Source organism: Coloeus monedula (genome assembly GCF_965178545.1).
Source record: "Coloeus monedula genome assembly, chromosome: 1".
Lineage (NCBI taxonomy): Eukaryota > Metazoa > Chordata > Aves > Passeriformes > Corvidae > Coloeus > Coloeus monedula.
Genome location: NC_138781.1, coordinates 45495068 through 45518705, shown reverse-complemented (window position 1 = coordinate 45518705; position 23638 = coordinate 45495068). Strand labels below are relative to the sequence as shown.

General features: G+C 40.4%; 1 protein-coding gene across 5 annotated transcripts in view; it reads left to right on the top strand.

The window, feature by feature from the left end:
* TRAK1 (trafficking kinesin protein 1) overlaps positions 1 to 23638 on the top strand; it is a 127566-nt gene that overhangs the window by 46765 nt on the left and 57163 nt on the right. For all 5 annotated transcript variants that reach the window (XM_082298492.1, XM_082298491.1, XM_082298490.1 and 2 more), the window contains exon 3: positions 15399 to 15593. Coding sequence is in view for 4 of the 5 variants with exons in the window: in XM_082298491.1 (XP_082154617.1) it covers positions 15399 to 15593 (195 nt within the window). In the remaining variant the exon portion in view is untranslated. The remainder of the gene's footprint in view (positions 1 to 15398; positions 15594 to 23638) is intronic.

Genomic DNA, 23638 nt, shown 5'->3' with positions numbered 1-23638 from the left:
CAGTCAAATCTTTCTCCTTGGTAAGCATGTGGAGGTGTAGAATTAAGCTCATGGTGGGGTATCGGCTTCATGGACGGTCCTGCCGCTGTTCTGCGCATTTCTTCTTGTCTAAGAAGTGATTTCACAGGCACCAGGATTTTCAATGAAAGCATTTTGTAATGTTTAAGGTCCTTGCAAATGGGCCAGACCAATGATAGCTGTGAAACCAGGTTACTGTTTACCCAGTATTTATGTACTAGGGAAATGGAACTGTTTGAAAGTTTGTTTGGAAAATAGCCAAAATCGGGGATGAGGAGAAAGGAGCACTGCAGCTTAAAGTTTATGGAATGCTTGTCCTGATGTTCAGCATGATTTAGATTTTTGTCTTCATAAGAGAATTGCTTTGTGGGAGGAAAGGGATGGGAGAAATAGGATCTAACATTTTTACTGCACATATTTTTGCTTTTCAAAGCCATTTCTTTTTTTCACATTAGTTCTGGAACAGTAAAAGTTAATGTATATTGAATAGCTTCTTCTGCATGCATTTATGAAAGGTTGAATACCTTATTATAGATTCATACAAATAAATTGAATATGTGTTGAAGTATGGTATTTTAAATAGAATTAGATTCTTAGTGCTGTGGTCAGCTGACCCAATTTTTTTGTGTTTGAATAATCACTTTAAGTCAGTTTAGTCATGGTTATGGCCATGAAATGACAGGCAGTTTCCATTCCAAGTGCGTGGTTTGTTGGCTGAGCTGTGAGGCTTCTTTTAGCCTAACGTGACCTTGTGAGTTTTAAGTCCTTTTGGGAATGTTTGAGGAGTCAGCTGAGTTTTTGGAAGGGAGAAATGAGATGTCTGAGAAAAACAGCTAAGGCCATGCTACTTGGCAGCCAGATACTTTTATCCTGAGTTGCTTTCAGCCCTTTCTAGAATTGTCTTTAAGTCACAGAACTAATTAATGGTGACTGTCAACAGCTGCTTTAGTAGCATGCCTTAGCTTAGCTCAGCCCAGCCCAACAGCTGTGTAGTTATTAAGGGTTGATATTCTGAAAAAAAGGAAATAGAAAGAAGGGCAGAGGTGCTCTCAAGTCCATCCTGATTTCCTTGGGAAGACAAGCAGCAGGATTGACACTGGAGTCACTTTGTCAGGTATGCGTCTACATGGAATAAATGCTTTGTTTAAACTTACTTGCCATCCGTCCTTCCTTGTTTTCATAGAGCTACTTTACTGGTTGGTTCAAAAATGGGTCATCCTTTTGACTTCCATGTAGGTGTTTGCTTGTTAGGTAGACTAGAAACTACATATCACATAAATGCATTCCTGGCAGTGTAACTGTTTTCCAGGCCCCTTGTAGAAGGATCTGCAAGGCTGTGGCCTGTCTCCACTTCACCCCTTTTCCTCCCTCCCCTGTTAATGGGAATTTAACTTTGTTTTTCTGTTTCTGACTGTAAACCAGGACAACCAACTTCTTTCATGAATCAAGATGCCTTCTTGATTATGGTTCCTTGAAAGGCAAGACAAACTCACTTTTTAAACTTCTAAAAAGTTTTTATTGAATGGAGGCCAGTGCATGTTCTTGCTACTTCACATTCCTTCAAGCCTGGTGTGGTTTCTGAATCTCTTTCTTCTTGCTGAGCTAACAGCCAAGTGTTGTTTACAGATTGATGCTGAATTGCTTTTTAAAATAGATTCGCTGTTCTGCGGCGTCACATTTGTACTGTTTGTGACCTGAGGACAACATGATGTGACTTGGAGTAGAAATAGCAGTGGTTTTGTTGATTGTTTGGTTAGTTGGGGTGGGGTTTTTTTTGTGTTTATCGATTTTTGAGTTTCAGCTTTTTGTTTCATGTTTTAAAGGTGTCAAAGGGCACAGGCTGGAAGTAAGGAATTGGTCTCATATTCCCTCTGTAAAATCTTTATCAGTATTGTGTGCAGGTATGCAGTGTCTACCTTTGAAACATAAATACTTGATTGAATTGTCAGGATTGCCAGAGACTTTAACATGAAGACTTTGTTTAGTTCTGATTGACAAATTAGCACTATTTGCACTTTTAAAATGGTTAGTGGGAAAAAAATTGCTCATCTCAAATGTGCATATACCATACTTTTTCTTCTGGTGCCAAGCTTTGACTCATCCTAGAGTTCAAATTCAGCAATCAGGGAAATCTATTTTTTTTTGTTTTGTTTGTTTAGTCTAAGGTTAAGACCTACAGCCTATTGTAAAAGTTATCTGCAAAAATTCTTGCAAATAAAGGCTTGAGCACAGTTAAGAAAAGAATGGGAAACTGAGGCAGAGTGTGGTGTGGTGATGCTTTCTGTAATGCAGCAAGCTAATGGTAATTGGAGCTATCTCTGATATAGCTAATAGTAAATTATATGATGTGCACATTTTGCTGTTTAACTTTTCAAGACCACTGATGCTCAAAAAATTCTTAATGCTGCTTCCTTTTTTTTTTCATTACTGTTTTTGTTTCCTGTTGTGTTTGCTGGCAGTAGAGAGGCACTTGGCGGTCTCTGTCAGCAGCACCATCTTTCCTGCCTGGAACCCAAGAGCAGATTCAATGTAGCTGAGAGCATTGCACATTCTGATTGTGCTACGTGTGTTTTCTTGGATACAGGGCTGGCTTAAACATTTCATGTCCCCAAACCATCTCAGAATTGTGCTTTAACAGATTTCTGTGGCAGTGCAACTAGAGGTATTTTAGGCAACTGGTCTGGATATAATCATTGCTCCGCTTTCGTGTCAGAGAGGAGATGAGGGTTACTTTTTACTTAGGTCACACCTCTGATCTGTCCTACTGTGCGGCCTAAAAGCAGTTATGTTGGCATAGCAGAGGCAATAAGCACTGCAGGGCTGGACCCAGGTGACAAAAAACAGTGTGGTGAAAAATTTCCTTAAGCCAATGTGTGAGAGAGGGACAGCCCTGTAAAAGCACCTTTCCCACTGAATTTGATGTTAAAGCACCACCCAAAGCTCATAGGTGCTGCAAGTGAAGCCTTATGCAGGTAAATGCATCTGAATCTGTGCTGACTTCAGCACAGAAGGGCAAATGAAGTCAGATAGTTGATCCATTGAAAAAAAAAGTTTGTGAATGTTTTAAGAGTTATTATGAAAAAAGTGCTGGTGGGGCACATACTTTCTAAACACTAAACCTGAAAATGGACTCAGTAGCTGTTGTAATAGATTTTTTGTTTTGTAATACTTCATTTTAGATTTTGTTAGCAAGATTTAGGAGAGAAGATCAGTGTAGTCTGACTTGAAGTTTCTATTGCTATTGATTGTGGAGCTCTTGTAGGTAAACGGGTAGGAGACTCAAGTCCTGGGGTTGGTGGACAGTGGGGTAGCACTGTAGGAAGTCTCATGGTGCTGCTACGTGTGGGAGGCATCTATCATGTCCTAGTTGTTGGGTTTTTTTTCCTTTTAACTTTTCTTTTTCTTGCTGCTGCCATTCATCCGAGAGCGTAGAGACAGGAATACGGATGTAGCACCATCTAGTGTTCCTTTTGCTAGAAAGGGAGTGGAAAATGCTTTTCTGTCTTTTCTGTATTTGCAGTGCAGACCCGAATGCTTTCAGTCAGATGTTGATGAAAACAGCAGCTGGAATTAGGAGCTTTCTTCTCTAACACCACCACCACCACCCCCATCCCATTTTTTGTAGAGCAGGAAGGGCTGTAATCTTGGCATGAAAAAGCAGAGTATCACTAAATTGCTCAATAGTCCCAATTTTATGAATTACAGAAGCCTCTTAGTCTGATTGGCTTTCTTTCTTATCTGTCAGCTGCTGTCAGACAAATCCTGTCCTCCTGGAAATGGAGAGTACAGTGGAGATGGAAGTCTGAAATATCACTGCATACTGCTCTTGTGATAGCTGTTTGACTGCCAGAATATTTTGTGAGGTTTTTTGTGGTTTTTTTTCTTTTCCTCTTAAAATATGTGTAACACAGTATCCTTAGACATCTTCAGTAAGTTAACTTTGTCTGCTTTTACATGTCTGAATACTCACTATTTGCAATGATTTTGGTATGGTGTACTTTGTAATTCAAGAGCTAACTGCTTAATATGCCATGTAGGTTTCCTCATCCTTCTCTGAAAAGGGAGAGAATGAATGGACTGTAATTTAAATTGCCCAGCTCCTTCATTAGTTTGCATGATTCATTTGTTCATTGTACTAATTACTCTTACTAAATGCATGTAGGAGTGTGTTTTCTGGCTGTTCAGGACAATTTCCTGAGGGCTGTTTGAATTATTGGGAAATGCTTTGTGGTAATAACCTGTTCTGTGTCTTACTTTTGCAATTAACACAAGTAGATTTTTTTTTTTTTTCTAGAAACAAAGTTAAAGTACTGGAGGGGTCAAACCGTGAAATGTCTCTTTTTCTCAGCAGAAAGGTATCTGTGAGAAGAGTTGGTATTGTTTGACCTTCCTCGCAGGTTGTGTAACTTGCATGTTACTGCACTGACTGCAGTGGAAGGAGTCATAACATCCAGAGAAACCAACTTTCTCTTGCTGTCAAGCTTCATTCACACAATCTCCTAGCAATGTTTGGGTGCAGAAAGTTTTCTCTGGGTTTTCATCCTGTCTCTGTCCTTATTCAGGCTTTAAATATGTTCCCATATGAAACAGATTCCATTCTCTTCCACCAGATCACCTCTCTTCATGGCAACATCAGCCAGTTTTGATAACCGACTGATCTTACAGATAAGTGGTGTTGTTCTGACCATTTCATTATGTAACCACTTTATTTTAAAAGACATGCTTAGGGCCCACGGAATTTCCATTCTGTTGTGTGTGTGTCTCCCAAGATGCATGTTTTTGTGTTGTAAGGCTGTATGTCTGTTCCTTCTGTTTCAAGTATGATAAAGCATGATTACTCAATATTAACTCCTTAGGGACTTAGGTATTAGAGGTTGTTGTGAGATTGCTTTACTCTTGTTATGCAGGTGATGGGGAGAATGCTGTACCCCTAGCTGTCCTGTTCTAGGTGCGTGAGTTACTGCCACAAATTGTGTGCTTGCTATTCTGAGACTGTTCAACAGGGTGCTCTGGTTGGGTTTGGTACCTGTTACAGGCCTGCTGGTTGATTTCTAAGCTTTAAATGGTTAAAAAAGTACTGAAAAAATATTGACAGTTTTGAATTGTTTCCCTTTATTTGAACTTCTCTGAGTTCTGTTGGGGTTACCTTTCTCTTTTAATGGAGCATAACTTGCTCTGCATTTGCTTCTTTTTCAGCTCCTGATTTGGGGTGGGACTTCCATGTTTTTCTCAGTTTTGTCAATATGAGAGAAGAGGTGTAAAATGTTGCTTGGTGGAGCTGGAACTCAAGCAAAGAGCGTAAGAAATGCTCTGCTGTGTTGGACCAGCCAGCTCAGGACTGTGTTTTTGACTCCAGAAACCACAGATGCTGGATATAGGATCACATACTCAGCCACTCTCAGTAGTCTACTCAGCATAAGTACCCCCATCATGCAGAACTATTTAGTGTTGGAACCTGTCCATAGCTTTTTCTTATGTGGATCTGCTGATTTTATCCTGGAAGTTCATGGTTGCTACCCCTGTGTGCCAATCTTGCACTGTTTCTGTGAGTATTTGTCCTATTTATGCAGGATTTTGGTGAATATAAGTTCTTTTTCCTTGTGAAGTTACCTTCATGATTTTGAAAAACCTTCGTAATTTTTACACCCCTGCCTACTCCTCTCCCAGCTTTCTTAGTCTCTCCTTTAAATAAAGCTATGAGAATGTGGATCCTTACCTCAGCTCATTTACTTCTGTTATTGTTACCAGTCTCATCCTGTAAGCTTGATCTAGTTTCGGTCTCTTCTCCCTCTTTCCCAACACTTCTGTAAGCAGCTATTGCTAAATTCTGAACACTATTCCTTTCTCTAAAGCGTTCCAAAAATGCCAGTCCTGTTAACATGAGATAGCTCCTTCAGCATGACTGGAACAATTTTATGAGTCTGACTGTATTTCTGTCTAGCATACTCTGACAAAATAATCTTATTCTCTGTGCCTGCTGCATCATTGCCTCTGTTTTGAATTTTCTGTCTGGCTTTTGGTGCATTCTCTGTCAACTTCATGCAGATTCTTCCCACCCCCCATCCCCATCCCCCCCCCCAGGTTGCTTTTCAGCTCTCACCCTTTTCCAATAACCTGGTGGATTTTTCTGCTTCCTCTCCTCTGTCAGGTTGTTACACCACCTCTTAATCTGTGTCTCGGGCATATGTTTTTATTCTGTCAAGGATTATCTTTTTGTGGTTTGATGGCATTTGGTTGGTTGGTTTTCCTTAAGAAGAATTCTGCTGTTCTCCCTGTCTAGCCCTCTTACTTATTTATCCTTCCTAATATGATCCATGTTTTTTAGTGTAATCTGTCAATTCTGACATCACTATGAAAACAAGTGTTGTAATTACAAGTCTGGTGTGGCATTTTTAAAGACATTCTTCTTAGCTTTCCCTTGTTTTGGGAAGCACTTACCATTCCTAAATGTGTACTTTATTTGAGGTAGGGGTGCATGAAAGCAGTAAGTGTTCATCAGTGTTCTGGGTTTGTTCTTTGTAGAAAGTACTGAAGGCCAGTGCCTAGTAGATTTTTTTGGGGGATATTTTTTTGGTTTGCATTTTTTGTTTTCCTGTTGTGGTGCAACGAATAGTGCAGGAAGACTAAAAAGCTACATTTGACTATTGGTGCATTTAAATATGTGAAAATAACTTTTATTCCATAATTTAGGTCCATAACATGTGAAGTTCAGCTTTACCTTTCCCCCTTAATGTATGTGTGTGTCCATCATGAAGCAACACATTTTTCACTTAAAGCAAGCATCTGTAGGGAGAGCAAGCTACATAAGATTTAATTCTTATGTTTTGCTTGTGATTCTGTGAAAGCTTTGTTGACAGCCATTGTTTAGTGGCTGGCACATTTTGTAGCTGGGCTGAACAACGAGCAAAAGCAGGACAATTGCTTTTCAGGGTTTTTGTACTCAGTGATTTATCAATGGGTTTTTGAGACATTTGCAGTCTCTCTTGGCAGCTGGAAGATCCTAATGGTTAATGAATGTGTTTATTCTTACTGCTGCTGAACAGTGCATTGCCAGCATGCCTTTGCTACATGAATAGCTTTTGTTCTAACTCTAAAAAAATAGCCATGGTGGCAAAGTTTCCTTTTATTTTCTGTTTAATGTAGGAATCATGAATACGGGTGCATTTATCTAAAGGGAAAAACATTTCTGTACTTTGATTTAAGGCAAAGTTCATTTAAATTTATGGCATAATGTACTGTAGGGCCCTAATAGTTTAATGGACTCTCATCACCAAATCTGTCTCAGCTTTTATACCCAGCAGGAATGTGTATGTAGGATGGAACCAAAGCAGGGACACTTCAACCTGGTAAGCAGTGTCATTCCTCACATTGGAATTGGTTTCATCTTTGTTAGCTTTGGCACTCCCAAATTTATCCTAGTCTTTAGTGGTGTATTTGGCCAGGCCAAAAAGAGGTTGGCATGGAATCGTTTGTTTTCCCATGGAAGACTGGATTTTATGCAGATTTTTCCATGTTCAGAGGCAGAAGAACCACTGCTTAAACAACTTTGGTCAAAGATGTGTGGCAGGGCTTGCAATTTCAAATCATGTCATGCCATGCCAGTCAAGTTACAGAAGCTGTTTGAGGACCTGTTTTTTTGTTGTGGGTTTTTTTTTTTTAAGAAGCAATATTTTTTGCCCTATAATCTAACCACTTGCTTTACATTGAAACACATGTCCTGAGTTCAGCAGTATCATTTGTAAGACTTCAGTACAGTTAGCCACATTCTGGGCATCTGAGAACCAAGGCTGAATAGAAATATGGTAAGTTCTGGGGTTTTGCCTATTGCTTTGTACATACACCTGTAATTGTTAAATAAGGCTCAAGAAATACTTGTAATTATAGACTTCAGTCAATACTTAATAACTGTGTCTATGTGGGCCTATAGAACTCAAATAATGGATGACTACAGGCCATGTTTTCCTCTTCAGTAGCATAGGTAGCGGCCTAATTGTGTGGTAGAATTTCTTCCCTCTGCTTTTCATTTTTATGTGGATCTGTTTGCAGTGATAACGACGAGTTCATTCCATCACTGTCTAAATGGACAGAAAGCATGGGGAAGATGAGACTATTGGGCAGTTCCAAGCAGCCAGGAAATATCTGCTGGAAAAACATTTGGAGAAAGACCATCCTTCTTGCATCCATCATTGGAGTATGGTTAGGTTTGTTGGTCTGCTGAAAAAAGAGAATGCCAACATAGTCATGGCCTCCTGGCTGCTTGTTGAGCTAGATTAGGTGACTAATCTCAGCGTCACATGGAGCAAAATCAGCGATCAAAATGGTCTGGTATTTGGCATGGAACAGCCTCAACTTGATGAACTTCGATTTCTTGTGTTACATGTGGCTGTACTTTAGCCTCCATGGTGTGTAGTCTTTTCTGCAGAGAACCTTATTTTTGCTTAACTAATACAGAGCCAGCACTGGAATTGACCCTTGGCAGGTATTGTGTGCTTTTTATTTTCTGGAATTGTTATTTATTGACTGTCTTTTCTCAAAGATTTAAAACGGAGAAACTTAAAAAAAACACTGAGAGAGCTAAGTGTCAAGGGTAAGTGTATTATGTGTGTGTGAAATAGGACAGGACTGAAAACCAAAGAGAGGCGTATGTGGTCCCATGAGGTAAAGTAGTAGATTTCTTTATTCTTCCAGCTTTCTTCAGAGAGATTCCTTGTTTCTCTTGTCTCTTTTGTTACTGTGGTTATCTACTTCTGTCCTCAGCTGCCTCAACAGGTGGTGACAAGTTATGATGTTTTAGTTCTGTTGCAAGAAATGAAAGATTTGCCTGGCTACTGAGGCATTTTTTGCTTGCTTTTGGGATTTTTTTCTTTTGTTTTGGTTTGGGGGTTTTCTGTTTGTTTGCTTGCTTTGTTTGTGTTTAAGAAGGAGAGGGTATTTAGACTGCCCCTCTCTGGCTGTGGGCTGAGCATCAGCTGCTGGGGTTTGATGGAGTGGAGTTTCCTGGAAGATGCTCAGGGTGGACATGTGATCCAGCCTGATGACCAAAGCTTATGTTTTGAAAGTTGCCAAGCAGCCCAGCACTTCCCTAAGGTCACACCCAGAGTGGAGTTGTTTTGCTACACACACTTCTGTTCAATGGTTGTTTCCCTTTGCTCAGAGGAAGCACTTCTGGGCAGCACAGCTGCTTTGTGCTATTTGCAAGATGTTGGCTTCCATCAGGACCACAACTCAGGGGCACTGTGCTCCAGGAATGATACTGTCTCTGGGTAGTTTTCTTGTGGTCGCTCTTGTCATGACTTGTGTGTTCTGGCATGCCCCTTCTTGAGTGGTGCTCTGACCCTAGCATAGTTCCTGGCAGGGCTGGGTTTATGAGCCATTGTTTTTTCCACTTACGGCCATGGGCTGAAAGTGGGAAACCGTCTGGCAAAATGTGCTGTGGGATTTGGGGGTTCGCGTACTACGGCAGTTCTGCCGGCAGGTGGCAGTTTGTACTGCGGCTTCTGTGGAGACCTGGGAGTCCTTTTAACCTTGGGAGGGGAGCTCTGCTCCCTAGCAAATCGGTAAAACCATGAAGATCAGGGATGGTTTGAACCAGAATGCAGACAGGCAGAAACTATATATTTTATGTTCCTTGTGAGGACTGTACTATAAGCTGTGGATACAAATATGCAGCTAGCAAGAATTTCTCTTGCTTCTTTCCAGTCCCATGAGATCTTTTTCTTTCTCATGGAAGATATTAGTAGAGTTCTATAAGCTATGAACACCTGTGACCTTGCAAAGATTTGTTTATAGTACAGTAGAAAAATATTTTGATAATGGATGTTTTAGGATTTTAGCCAATCACCCCAAGGCAAGGGGTGGCTGATCCTTTGACCAATTAGACTATGAAGAAAAAAGTCTATAAAAGAGTTTGTGAAATAATTAAGTAAGATGAGGAATCTTGATGCACAATGCCTGCCTGCTGGATCTCTCTTCTCCTCCCTACCACTGCTGGACACCGTGATAATAAGCTTTTTGCATTGTGTTTGTAAAGGCTCCTGCAGCTACCAGGCTCTGAGATTTGTAGAGTTAATTTTCTCTGTGTGTTTACTGTATGTTTTGGGGTGTTCTTCGTTTGTTGGCCACCACTCTCCCCATGCCCTTGTCCCTTCTCTTTGTTCTAAGTTCATTCTCTGAATTTATCATTTGTTCTAATGTGAAGTTGATGCTGAAATTGAGTCAGTGCTCCTTCTTTATTGGTCAAGCTAGGTTTTTCTTTCCTACAGTAAGATACTTCTGTAGCCATAAACAGATGAAATCCAAAAGCCTGGCAGGGAATAGAGTTTGAAAGATGAGCTGCTTTTAGGTGACCATGTTGATAGGAATGAGATTTTCAAAGCTGTCTACCTGTGGTTCTTGTTGAACTTAGCTGGAGTTGAAGTTAGTTTGACTGAGGCTGAATTGCTTGTTCTTGAGGTGCTGGCATAGTTCCACCCATCCAAGTAACACTGACAGCTCAGTATGTATGTAACTCTCTATGGGAAGTGACCTCGTGTATTGCATGGCTGTGTGAGTGCAGGATGAAAAGGACAGTGGGTGACAGCACCCCACACGATGCCTTGTGATCTCTGTGCTGTTATGTGCAGGGAGGGAAAGCATTCCTTGAGGAGCTGTGCTGTCTCCATACAGTCAGCTCCCATTGTTTTAGACTTCTCACTCCATTTTCTGTATGATCAACTCGTTGCTCACTTGTCAGCAGAGGAAAGATGTAAGTGTGCATCGGAAAATAACCAAGTGTACTCTTATCCTCACATGCACATGGTTGTCCTGCAAATTCTTACTTTCTCTGCGTGTGAAAAATTAAAAAAAAAAAAAAAAAGAGTGGGGGAAGGAAGAAGCCATCCTCCCACCCTCACTTCAGGCTCCACAGTGTAGAGTTAGTTTACTATATTTAGAGCATTTTGTATGCATAGAGATGTGCCTAGAAGAAAGGGAACTGATGAAATAGTCAAAGGTACCTAGATCAGCAAGAATAATAAAAATTTATCTAAGGAAATATAAGCAAGCTGAAACAACCAGTGAAACTTGAGTGGCTGTCTTAAGTTGAGAATCATGGGGTAGAGAGGTTTAGTATGTCCAGAAAAGGAGAAATACACCAGCCAGTCAAATGCCAATGTATGAAAAGATACGAAACAAGCTTGTAGGTAATCCATTAGTAACTACCCAAGGGATACTGAAGTGGGAAGAAATATGCAGAAGAGAGCTCAGCTGGAGTGTTCTGCCTGTTTTTGCATCTTCTTTATAGAAAGATTAGGAACTGTAACAAGAAATTAACCAGGACAAAAGTCTTTGAAAACATTTGTTTAAATCTCATTTAGAAAACAGAGAGCACGAGGAGGAATGTTGTCAAAAATTACTGCAAAGCGGACTGAGCACCTTCTTCATTTCCTGAGGAACAGGGCATGGAGAAATACATATTTTCAACAAAGCAAGTGAGGTGGGGTGTTCATGCATTTAAGCTAAGAAGAAAGTAAAGCAGTAGAACGTGTTACTTGCAAAAATAATACAAAAAAGAATTAATTAAAAAAAAAAAAGAATTATTTCTGTGAAGTGCTGGAAGCTATAGAGTTGCAAGAGCATAAGCAGAACCTGGAATGACCCATGCTTTACTAAGAATCATGAGTTCATAATTCATTAGCTATTTAAGTTGGTTTTAATCTGCTTGTAGAAATTTGTTTGCCAAATGTGTCCAGAAAACTGAAAGTTGAAAATTGCTTTGATTACAAAACCCAGAATCCGTAACAGCAACTCAGAAAGATATGGTTCCAGTACATTTTGTTGTATCATTTTTAAATTAATGATCAGCTAATTGTTTTAAGTGTAAGATGTTATATTTTTCTCAATAAAATGAAGGTACCACCTGGGGCAAGAGGAGGTGCTTTTATGTCTGTTGGATATCAGTTAACTTAATCATAAATTACAATCACAGATGATGTCTTGGATGTTCTTAGTAGAGAGGTTACTTAGTTGTTTATCTTTGCAGTTCTAATCAGAAATAATAAAATAAACCTCTGTAGAAACATAGTCAGAGTCTTCTAAAAAATTTACCTGGTGTTTGGGGATCTTCTCATAACAAATGTGTGCATCTCAGAAAACCAGAGGGGAGGAAAAGTGAAGAGGAAGAGACCATGTAACTGTAGCACTGAGAATGTTGCCGTGATTTAAATGGTGAACTAATGTTTAGTCATGAACAAGTGTAACCATGGTGTCCTGTTTTTCTAAATAGGCGGTTACATCACAGCCTGTTCCTATTTCCTGCTGGTATACAGATTTTAAAATTGCAGTAGAAGTTAATGACAATAGTATCATAAAAAGTTACTTTTCCAATTACTCATTAATATCTTTTCCAGTTATTAGGCCTTCTGAATTGCTTAGAAATTCTCAGGATTTATTATATGGTAGAGTAGAAAAATTTTCTTGCTTGGCTTTTATTCCACGATAATTCTTATTTCTTTGCTGCATAGTCTTTGCATTCCAGTGGATTTCTTTTCCACAATAAAACGGTATCGTTTTGGTTTGTTTGGGGGTTTTTTTCATATGTACATGTATGAAGGGTTTTTTTTTCCTCCTCACATTTTATTGGTCACTTCCTTTGTATTCATTTTTTGCTACTTTTTGGGATAAAACAAGCCAGTTTACCTATCTGGACAAATGAAAGCTTCTCGTCTTATCTGTAAAGTCTATTTCTTTTGGAATCCTAATAAGAGAATGACACTAAAGGTTTGAATATTTCAAGATTTTTATTTCTATGTTTCCAAGACTATCATCTCAGGCTGTGTAGATTCTTGCATTTTTCTGAGGAGAAGAACTAACATTTTGGCCAGAAAAACTCTTCCAAAGCACCCCTAATGAAAAAAATCAACTCCATATTCTTGAGATTGAGAGCAATTAGGTAATCGAAAGATATATGTATAAAAGAAAAAAATTTTATGTGTACATGTACACAGAAAGGTTTTTGAATGTCTAGTGGATGGCAGCAGGTGGTTTTTAGAAGATCAGCTGGCTTTTCTGCACTCAGATTGTTGCAGGCACTGAGAGGATGCTGTCAGCAATTAAAAAGGTAGCTAGGGAAAAAGAAAGGTTTGTAGTTACAAGCTGGCTCTTGTCTTTCAAAGCATGGAGAACAGATCTTGTTTCTCTCTGTAAGCCAGTAGTCCCTCTGAGAGGGTTGCAAGGACCTCTTAAAATGATGTGTGCAGGCTGATTCTCACATTGCACAGAGCTCCATCAAAACAGCATTGCCGCACATGCGGGCATCTAACTGCAGGAAGGGTTGGAGGACACTCACATATGTACAACAGGTAGCAGAACAGTCTGGGTGAAAGCAGAGGAGAATACCTCCTGATAGGTAACAGCAGACTCCTTCAACCATAAAGTACAACACAACTTTCCCAAGTGGATTTTTGTTCTAATCATCAGAATTTTGTAAAGTATGTAGGCAGGAGATTGACAGTATGAGTTCATCTTGATATTCTCTGCCCTGTTGTCTGGTAGAATAGTAATGTTCTTGCAATTTTTAGTGCTTGGGTTGCTTTTGACGATGTAATTTCTGGATTAAAAAGGCAAAAACCAGGTAATTAATGATGTATAGAAAAGTATATGTTGCTTCCCCATTCTCTCCTTCCTCCCCTTCTTTAACGCAGATGAATTCCAGTAGGTTACAGTGGAATTGCAGGTCTACACCAATCCTGCAAGATCAAGTTTCTCTTACAAAAATTGGTGCCTTTGTCAGGAAGCAGCAAGAGCAGGGCTGCCTTACAGGCAGCTGACAGGATGGGAAGGGCACAATCCTTGTTGGCACAGCCCAGTCCCTTTGTTCCTAAGCAGAGCAAAGGTGCTGGCAGCAATGGTTCAAATTGACTCTCTAGGGGTCAATCATCAAACAAATGCCAGCAATCCAGGAAGCCTGGACAACGAGTCAGTGTCAACAGGGAACAGAGCTGGGCACAGGCTTGCCTACAGCACTGCACAGGGCAGGACCAGGGGCTGGGGTGTACATGGGGCTCCTGGCAGAGCATGCTGACAGAGGGGACCATGGGGAGTGTGGTCATGGCAGTAAGGGTACATGGGAGCACTCAGGATCTTGACAGTCTTGGCTGTTTACTCTGGAGTGAGTCTCAGCAAGAGTTGCCAGAGCTATGGCGCTGGTTAAAGAGGGAGCTCTGGTGCATTGCCCTTCCAAAAAAGGCGTGGATAGCTCTTCCATACTTTGTGGGGGGGTAGGGGTTGTGCTGGATGGTGGTGTTTTCTCTTTGTACTGGTGTGGAAATGGAAAATGTGCAGATTGATGCACTAAGTATTTGCTGAAAACATACCATGGGTTGCTCAGTATCTTAACAAATATTTAGCATAACATTTTATTTAATTGTATATGATAATTAAACGTATGTTTAGAACTATCACAACTGTTTTGGGTATTCACACACTCAAAATCTTCATTATAATGTAATATAGGTTGGAAGGTACCTCTGAAGATAATGTGTTCTGACTTCTACTAATAGCACGTCTTTTAGAGTAAGTGCTCATGGCATTGTTTACTCGACTTCTAGCTTCCCTGTGCCCCTGTTTGACCATCCTCACAGTAAAAAAGAATCTATCTTGAATTGGGATTTTTTGGTGTTAAAACTTCCCAGCTACCTCCTGGCCTAAATTTAAAGCTCTAATTTTAATTGTAACATTTTTGCAGTTGTTGTTGGCTGTCGGTATCCGTTTTTAGAACTGGGTGCAAATTTGATGTATTTGTGAACATGAGGGTCTGCAGCACAGAATGCAGGTCAAATAGTGTTGAAAGGTGCCCTGGAAGTTCCTGTAATCATCTTTACGGGTGTGTCTTAGGTGTGAACTGTGACACTGTTTGCTATTGCAATCCTGGATTTCTGTTTCTTGAGAAAAATCTGCCAGCAGCAAAGGCAAAAAATTACAGTGGTACTAAATTGTGGTCAAAGACCAAGTTAAGGTTATATGTAAGACTTGAAAGTTAAAAATGATCTGTGAAGTAGAACATAAAAATTTACATTCCTCTGTGCACTAATCCTTTCTTCATACTCCAGTTGTAACTGGCTCTCTGTTCCCCACTGTAGCCCACTTACTCTTCAATAAATGTCCCTGCTTCTAGAGGCTTTTTGTCACAAAGAGAGCATGCCACTGTATTGTCTACTAGTAAATATTATATGATAAATATTTTAGGATAATTTGGGCCAGGCATATCTTCTGAACTTATTTGTATTGAGCTGTTCTTTACATGCAGAAAAATCCTGTTGATATCAAAACAAAGTGATGTCTTTCAAAGTTTTATATATAGTACTCAAGGTAACTAACAGAGATTGTTCCCTTTCCCTTAACAGATGTGTGCAACAGTACCAATCTTCCTGAAGTTGAAATCATCAGTCTCCTGGAAGAGCAGCTGCCTCATTATAAGCTAAGAGCGGATACAATCTATGGTTATGACCACGACGACTGGCTTCACACACCTCTCATTTCCCCCGATGCGAATATTGACTTAACAACTGAGCAAATAGAAGAGACCTTGAAATACTTCCGTAAGTCAAAAATTCAGAAATTGTACTGAGAAACAAATAAAACAGTGCTATTTTTGTTACCTTCTTTGAAGTATCTGTGCAATTCTTTGGAAGCTCTGGAGAGGAAGAGAACTGTTTGTGGTTTATTGCTTTGGTCTCCAAGATTATGGTAGATAGAAAATGAAGGGAACATTTAATCAAGAACAGCCATTGCACTTGTGATTTGTGCATGCACCTTTCCACATTATCAAATACTGGAGAAACTGAAATAGTTCTTTTTGCTTGTGATCTCTCTTGAAGAGACTGAAATTTCTATATCTGTGCAGCTTAGAAAGCTTAGGCTTCTTTCCATATCCACTTTTTTTGAACGTGTTCTCTGACACATTGCACTGTTGTCTGGCAGCACTATGTGCCAGCATCACAGAAAGACATTAAATCATTTTGCTGCAGTTTAAGCTTCTAGAAAAGCCTTGTGAAGAACCAGGCTCTGACCATTTGGTTGAAATGGTTTGGCCCTTCATTCTTTTATTTGTTCATATTCATGCTATCAGACAAAAAAAAAAATACTTGTGCCTAGAGGGAACACGAGTAGATTTGTGACCTTTATGGTTAGTCATTCTTTTGTTGGAGTCTGTAGATACTTTATCATGGTGACTGGATTCATGTCTCTCTGGTTTCTTCCACTGTAGGTACTGACTTAGGTGTGCAATTAGAGAAGGCTTCTGTGAGTCATCTCAATGACTACTATGCTAAAGCAATAGCAGTGGATTTACATGGATTATAGTAGTATGTAGATTTAGGTAGGGCTTTAGGAGGGATGAGGTACAGGGCTCAGCACAAACCTGTGCAAAGATGGCTTCATTGCATTTTGAAGCACCTGAAGAATCTCTTTGTAAGGAGCACAGCTGGTAAAGAAAAGTATGAATAATATGAAGAACTGAGTTTCTGATGTTCAATAAAGGGCATGGAAGTATTTTAGTAAATAACTTACATATGCTCTCCGCTTACCCCCAGTCGCACAAAATCAGTGGGAAGGGCAGGGAGACAAGCTGAAGCTGAACTATGGAATCAAGTGTACTACCCTGGTTTTGTATCAGCCCATTAGTGCTGTTACAATGATGGCAGAAGCTGGCTTAAATAGATAATTCGAAATGTAGGGTTTCCAAAGCCTTTAGTAACCCGATTTAGTCCTGTCTCATGAATAAAATTGTCTGCGTGGGTGGACTGTTGCAATAACCACGGGAAAAATGTTTTGCTAGTGGGAAACTCAAAAATCCCCATGGCAGCATCCCTCTTCTACCAACTGAGATCGTGGTAGGTGCGTGACTGCTGGGGATGGATACAAAATACAAACTGTGTGGAAGATGAATTGAGAGCAGCCCTGAGGAAAAGGATTTGGGGGTGTTGGTTGACAGCTCAGCCTGATCCAGCAGAGTCCACTTGTAGCCAAGAAAGCTAAATCTGTCCTGGGCTACATTGAAAGAAACATGGTCAGCAGGTCAAGGGAGGTGATTCTCCCCACCTACTTTGTCCTTGTGAGACCCCCACCTGGAGGGTGTGACCAGCTCTGGGGCCTCCAACATAAGAAGGACATGGACCTGTTAGAGCGAGTCCAGAGGGACACAAAGATGATCCAGAGGGCCAGAGCACCTCTGCTGTGAAGACAGGCAAACAGAGCTGGAGTTCTTCAGCCTAGAGAAGAGAAGGCTCTGGGGAGACTTCAGAGCACCTTTCAGTACTTAAAGGGGGATACAGGAAAGAAAGAGAGGGACTTTTAAGCAGGCCCTGTAGTGACAGGATAAGGGATAATGGCTTTAAACTGATAGAGGGTCAGTTTAGATCAGTTATATGGAAGAAATTCTTTACTGTGGGGGTGGTAAGGCACTGGAACAGGTTGCCCAAAGAAGCTGTGGATGTCCTATCCCTAGAAATGATCAAGGTGAGGTTGAATTAGGCTTTGAGCAACCCGGTCTAGTGAAAGGTTCCCTTCCTATGGCAGGGTGTTTGGAACTAGGTGACTTAAAGGTCCATTCCAACCCAAACTCTTCTATTATTCTCTGAAAATGAAGCTGCGAACAACAGAGAAATTGGGGAGCATAGCTGCCTGAAACTGTGAATACTTAACAATTTTATCTAGCTTTTAGCTTACAAGGCATGATGACTGCAGCTTTACCATGTTGCTGTGGTTGTAGATTTCTTCCAATCAACTGGCTTGAATGAAAAAACCCTGTAATTCTTGCCACACTGTATATTTTCTGCTTTTACTGGGAAATAAATGCTTAAAAAAGAGGAAGCAAGCAAGGAAATCTTTGATAAAGAAACATTTATTTCTTACTGCTTACAGGCAGACATTTGTGTATAGATAGTAGTTCAAGAAATTTAAGCAAATTTGGGTCTAGCCTTAGACTGATACCCTACAAACTGAGATCTCTGACTTTACCCTTGTTCAGTTGCTGTGAACAGGTCACAGACTCCATCTATACACAAGAGTGCAAGATCATAATAACTCTGCATGTTTCAAAATGATTGCATTGATTGCAAACATTGGTTTATGGCAAAATTAACTATGAAAGTCAAAATACTATGTTAAGTAAGTTGGCAGAAAGGTTCTGTGAATTATGCCACCACCACTTCGGAGTGTTCCACGGTGTGACTACTTGCACAGTTTTCAGTGCTGCAACTAAGCTACCCCTCTTGTACCTGTTTAGTTGGTTTGAAAAATCTTAATGAGGGTGTGAGCAAATACTGTAACCTGTCTCTTTGAAAGTTTGATTTTTCAATGACTTGTGAAAATTTCCTTGCAGTTGTTTGTGTGTTGAGATTGATGCTGGTTTATAACCTGTTGGTGCAAATGTGATGACTTTCCCACTGTGTTGATCCATATAGCAGAAGAATCAGCAATGACCCTTAGGCATACTGCTGTGGCTTGTTAGAGCAGATTTTCTGCCTTCCTGTGGCTTTTTTTTTTTTTTTTTTTTGAGATCAAAGGCTCAGTATCTGCTGGGCCACATAACACAAGAGGATGGCTACTTAGCTCTCCTTTTTAATTGATCTTTGAAGATATTAGTAGAAAGATGAATAGTCAAATATCCAAGCATTTTAATTTATTCACTGCTTTTTGTGGGGATTTAAGCTATATCACGGAATAGGTGATATAGAGAAATAGTTCATAAAATTTAGTTGGCAATTGGGAGGAACGGACTAGTATTAGGCCTGCAACTGTACTTTTACATTCTGGAACTCCAAAGCACATCTTTGTTATTATTTCTTTCAGATGGAAGGCTGAGCCAGTTTTTGCCAAATGAATAAAATAAAACTGATCTTATCCTAAAGAATAATCAAATAAATTAAATGTCATCTGACCAGCCTCATTAAACTGTTAAGGCAGAGTGTCTTTTAAGTAAGCCTAAATGATGTATGATACAGCAAAATGACATTCCATCTCCCTGCCCCCGTATTGGGGGCAGTCAAGCTCACTTTTGCTGAGGGCTGTGGGGAGGTCTGTGTGAGAGCCAGGCTGAGCACAGCTACCAGGGGCAGTGAGCAGGCACAGGAGTCTGAGTTTTTCCTTGGCAGCTTAGGGGGACAGGGCCCATCTGGGAACCCTCTAAAAAACTGAGGGTGCCTGCTGCTGTGTGTAAGGTAAAGGTAAGGTGAGCCACAGGAATGTGGGCCTCAGGAAGTCCTAGTGGCTTCTGAGAAGCTGTCAGCTGCTCTTGACCCAGGGGTGTCCTGAGCCTTCTTTGGAGCTGCTGCTCAGTAGGGATGGTCAAGTACCTTTTTAGTTGGTGGCTGGGAGAAGGTCCTCTCTAACAGCCAGGTCTGGAGCACAGCTTCCAGATACAGCCAACAGATGTAGTAGTTTCTGTGGAACAGTGCAAAGAAGGGATCCTCATCTGAGTTCAGAACAACCTAAGCCTGCAGATGTGGTGGCAGTGTGCCACAGGTGCATTCTCCAGGTTTTGGAGCACCTGTCCCTCAGGGCAGAGACTTCAGCCCAGACAGAGACTTTAACCCAGAAAGAGCTTCAGATTGGGAAGACAGCCCTGCAAGAGTCAGGTTGCTGGAAGTGCCTAGAGCTGCTCCCTATCCTGAGGTAGAGAGAGATGGCTTTCATTTATGCAGGTGTGCTGTTGTTGGAAAGGTGTCACCAGGTGGTGAAGTTGAGAGGAAGTCAACAGGCTGTGCAACATCACAGAGGGTTGAGACATACACAGGACCTAGGAGTGGCTGAGACATCAAAGGACTGTGCTCCCATTCAGAGGAACCTTGACAGGCTGGAGACATGAGTAAAGAGCAGCATTGTGCTATTCAGCAGAGGGAAGTGCACAGTCCTGCAGCTGGTGAGGAACAGCCCCATGCACCAGTAGATGCTGGGGTCCAACTGTTGGAATGCAGCCTTGCAGAAAAGGGCCTGGGACATCCTGTTGGACACCAAGGTGGGCATGAGCCAGAAATATGCCCCTGCTGAAAAGCAGATTAATGGCATCCTGAGCTGTATTAGGAGGAGCATTGCTGGCAGTCTGAGGGAGTTGTACTCAAAGTTGGTGAGGCCACACCTGGAGTGCTTGGTCCTATTCTGGCCTCCCTTATTCTATATTCCTTGAGTGTAATGCATTCCTTTCCTCTCCCAGGAAGCTGCAATCATGTCTCTTAGTGGGTTTTTTGCCTTGTTAGAAAAATAGGTCATAACCATGCAGCTGAAATATTTTTGTCTAGCCAATCAAGCATAGTATTAAGCTCAACTTCATTTTAGGAATGTTTTTGCTGTCTCCAGGAAAAATATAACCAAAAAAAAGGAGATTGTAATGTACATTATTTCCAGGTGGTGAACAGTTTGCAAGATTTGTTTCTTTAAAGCTTTATTCTTGATTTTCTTAATTCTGCATAGGGGTGTATTCTCTTAAATGTCTGTCTCTTCCTATTATGGTCTTATTTACAGTGTTTAAGTGTGCCTAGTGATACCTTAATTAAACTACACAGCTGGTTTTGCAGGAAGGTTGCCAAAGACATCAATTTTGATTTTATACAAATGCAAAAATAGTGCTCTCCAGTAATTATTTGGGGGAAGGGAGAAATAATCCTTTCATGTGGAAAATAGCTTTTTGTCATTAAGTACTTTAATTTCCTCTGACTGCCCCTGTCTCATGTTAAATCATTTTGTTTCAGTGGGAGAACAGTTAGACCCTCTTCTGCATTAGAAGAGTCTTTTCCTTGTACCAGTGAGGTCAGAAGCCACAAGCTCTGTCCCATCTGTAGGAAATACTTGTACTATTTTGAAACCCTGGATAGTCATCCCAGTTTGATGAAGGACAGTCAATCAAATCTGAAGCACCCGTTTTTCTGAATTTTTTTCAGTTCCGAAAGCTGCTGGTTATAATGCCCTCAGATGCTCTAGATTTTACTCTGGGTTCTGCTCTTTCCAGGTTAAGCAAGACTTCTTGCTAAACAAAACACTACACTGGAAGACATCACTGTCCTAAGTTGCAGAGTTGTTTGCCCTTGCTAAATGTGTAGTCACAGGATTACTCCTATTCAGTGTTCTTTTAGAGGGTGGAAACACCACTAACTCTTCACATCGGTAAATTATTCCAGTTTAGAAATAAGTGTGACAGCCCATCCTTGAAAATCAGTTGGGCTTTTGAATATGCCTACTTTGTCAGTTTGCAGAGTATGTGTTGTGGCAATGCCTGACTGTGATCAACATACATTCCATACTGGTGGCCTGTACAGCTACTGCTCTGATAAAAAGGACTCCAGACAATGTTAATGGGATGGGCAACTTTATCCTGAGTGGTGGTGACTGTACTGGTGACTGTAGAAACTGATGATGCGATATGGTGTTTTAATTATCTGAACCATCCTGAGGCTGTAGCCAAGAGAAGAAATGTGACCCAGAGGTAATCAAAAGGGATGTAATCCATTGCAGCTGCCATGGAAATACTCCATCCAACTCCAGTGTTCAGTTTCAAAGCATCCTCACAGAATTGTAAAAGGTTTGGAGAAAAAGCTGAAAATGACTAAGCATGAAAACACAGGATTTCTAGTGACATGCTATTTAATGACATCCTTTTAAGACTTTATTTGCCAGCAGAGATGACGTGCTTCTGCTTTGCACCTTAGCAGCGCAGTGCACTACAGTCTTGAGTGTGCTGCCGTGGGGTGGATGAAAGTACCTTTGTCAAAAACTCTTTTCAAACAAAGGAAGGGGTTTGCGTGGGTTTTATAACCTGGGTAATTTAGGCACATCAGTTTAATGCTGACCTACGGCATGGATTTATTTCAGCAAAAAAGGAAGGAGAGGGCTCTTGAGCTTTTCAAGCCATCTTTTCTGCCTAATGAAACCCCTTTGTAACCACAAACTTAAGGAATGCTTAGTATAGCTGTTCACAATTGACTACCAGAATTCTTTATCAATCTGTCTATTTTGTCCTATGGAAAACAGATGAAAGGGGAGGGGTTTGTTTAGCTAGAAGTAAACATTAAAAAATAGAACAAAATTTAGCAGCTAAAAGGGAATGCTGAACAAATGTGAATAACTGTATTTCAGTTTGGAATAGGAAAATGCGACTTCCTTATGGTTGCAGACATATTACCCAAAATCTTTTTTTAACCCCATTTTGTATGAACTTTTAGGCAAGTAATACAATAATACCCCAACCAAATGTAGCACTGCAGTATGGAGATTTGAATACACAGAGGTTCAAAGTTTGTAGAATCAGTCCACCAGAAAAATATACTGTTCTGATAAGTTTACTATAAAATTAATCTGCTACATCCCTGTAGGAAGGAAAAGTAGGGCTGCAGAAGTTGAAAGTAGGTTCTGCAAGTGTGCAGCTGCTTTGTTGGCTTGGTCACAAATTCCTGTTCAACTTGACAACCCTTCCAGCTTTATAGAGCTACAATTCCTCATATAATTGAAGGGATGCTTGGGAGTGGGTACCTGGATATATAGTATTCTGTCTGCCCCGGGTTTCCGTCTTCATGCTGGGAAGATAATACACTTACTCTGTATTTCCCAGTCTCTTGAGGAGTTCTAAAATCATTTGGCCACACAAGTGATTTTCACCACAGAAAAGTAATGCCTTTCAGGATTTTACCAGTATGCTTCCAATCAGATCTGTAAAAAAATATCAATAAAACAAACAAACAAAAAAGCCCTAAGCCCCTACCTTGGACTATTTTTATCCTGTCTCATTGAAAGGGAGTATATGTGCCATAGGAAGGACAGTGAGAAGAAAATTCTAGCATGTTGAAGATTTCCTTTGTTTAAAACGTCAGCAAATAAAGGAAGGAGATTATCTCTGCAGCAATTTAAGGTGGTAGCCAGTGTTAATTCTTTCTATTTTAAATGCTTGTTTAATAGCATTACCAGACTGAAATTACCTTTTGGACAAAAATAATACAAGTGGAACAAATAGTTTATATGTAGAGCAATTGAGTTGATGTTGCCATAGGAACCTTTATTTTTCTCTGTCGGTATTTTAACAGTGTAGCCTTAATTGCATTTAATAGCATGTATAGTTTTTTCCTTGTGAGTATGCATAACTGAAACCTTGCAAGACTCAAAGCTACTGCAATGATAATTTCTTATACCAGTAAAGCTGAAATTGTGATGTGGTCAAGAAACCAAAGCATTTTCCTCTGCATAGCTTGACTATTCCTTACCTATTTCTGTTATAGTAAAGCAAAGTGGTACCAGTCAGGGAGTAGAATAAGTGATAACAACCTGGAAGAGACATGAGTGAGGGTGAACTTAATAGATGTCTGCAAATCATGAGTGATTGAAAAGGAGAGATGAACTGAGTGTTCAGATTTCCAGAGCTGGAAGCATCAAGTTAAGTTAGTAAACGTGAGTTGCAAAGCATAAGGTGAGGGGTTTGTATATCGGGAGGAGTAAATGTATGGAATTCCTTGCAGGAGGATGTTGGAGATGCTAAAAATGTATGTGGGCTCAAGAACAGAGAGGATAAGTTTTTCAAGAATTGCTAAAAGCAGTAGCTCTATCTGTCTCAGGCTGTCTCTGATGGTGAAGAAGCTAGAGGTTGGGAGGGCAGTTGTGGGAA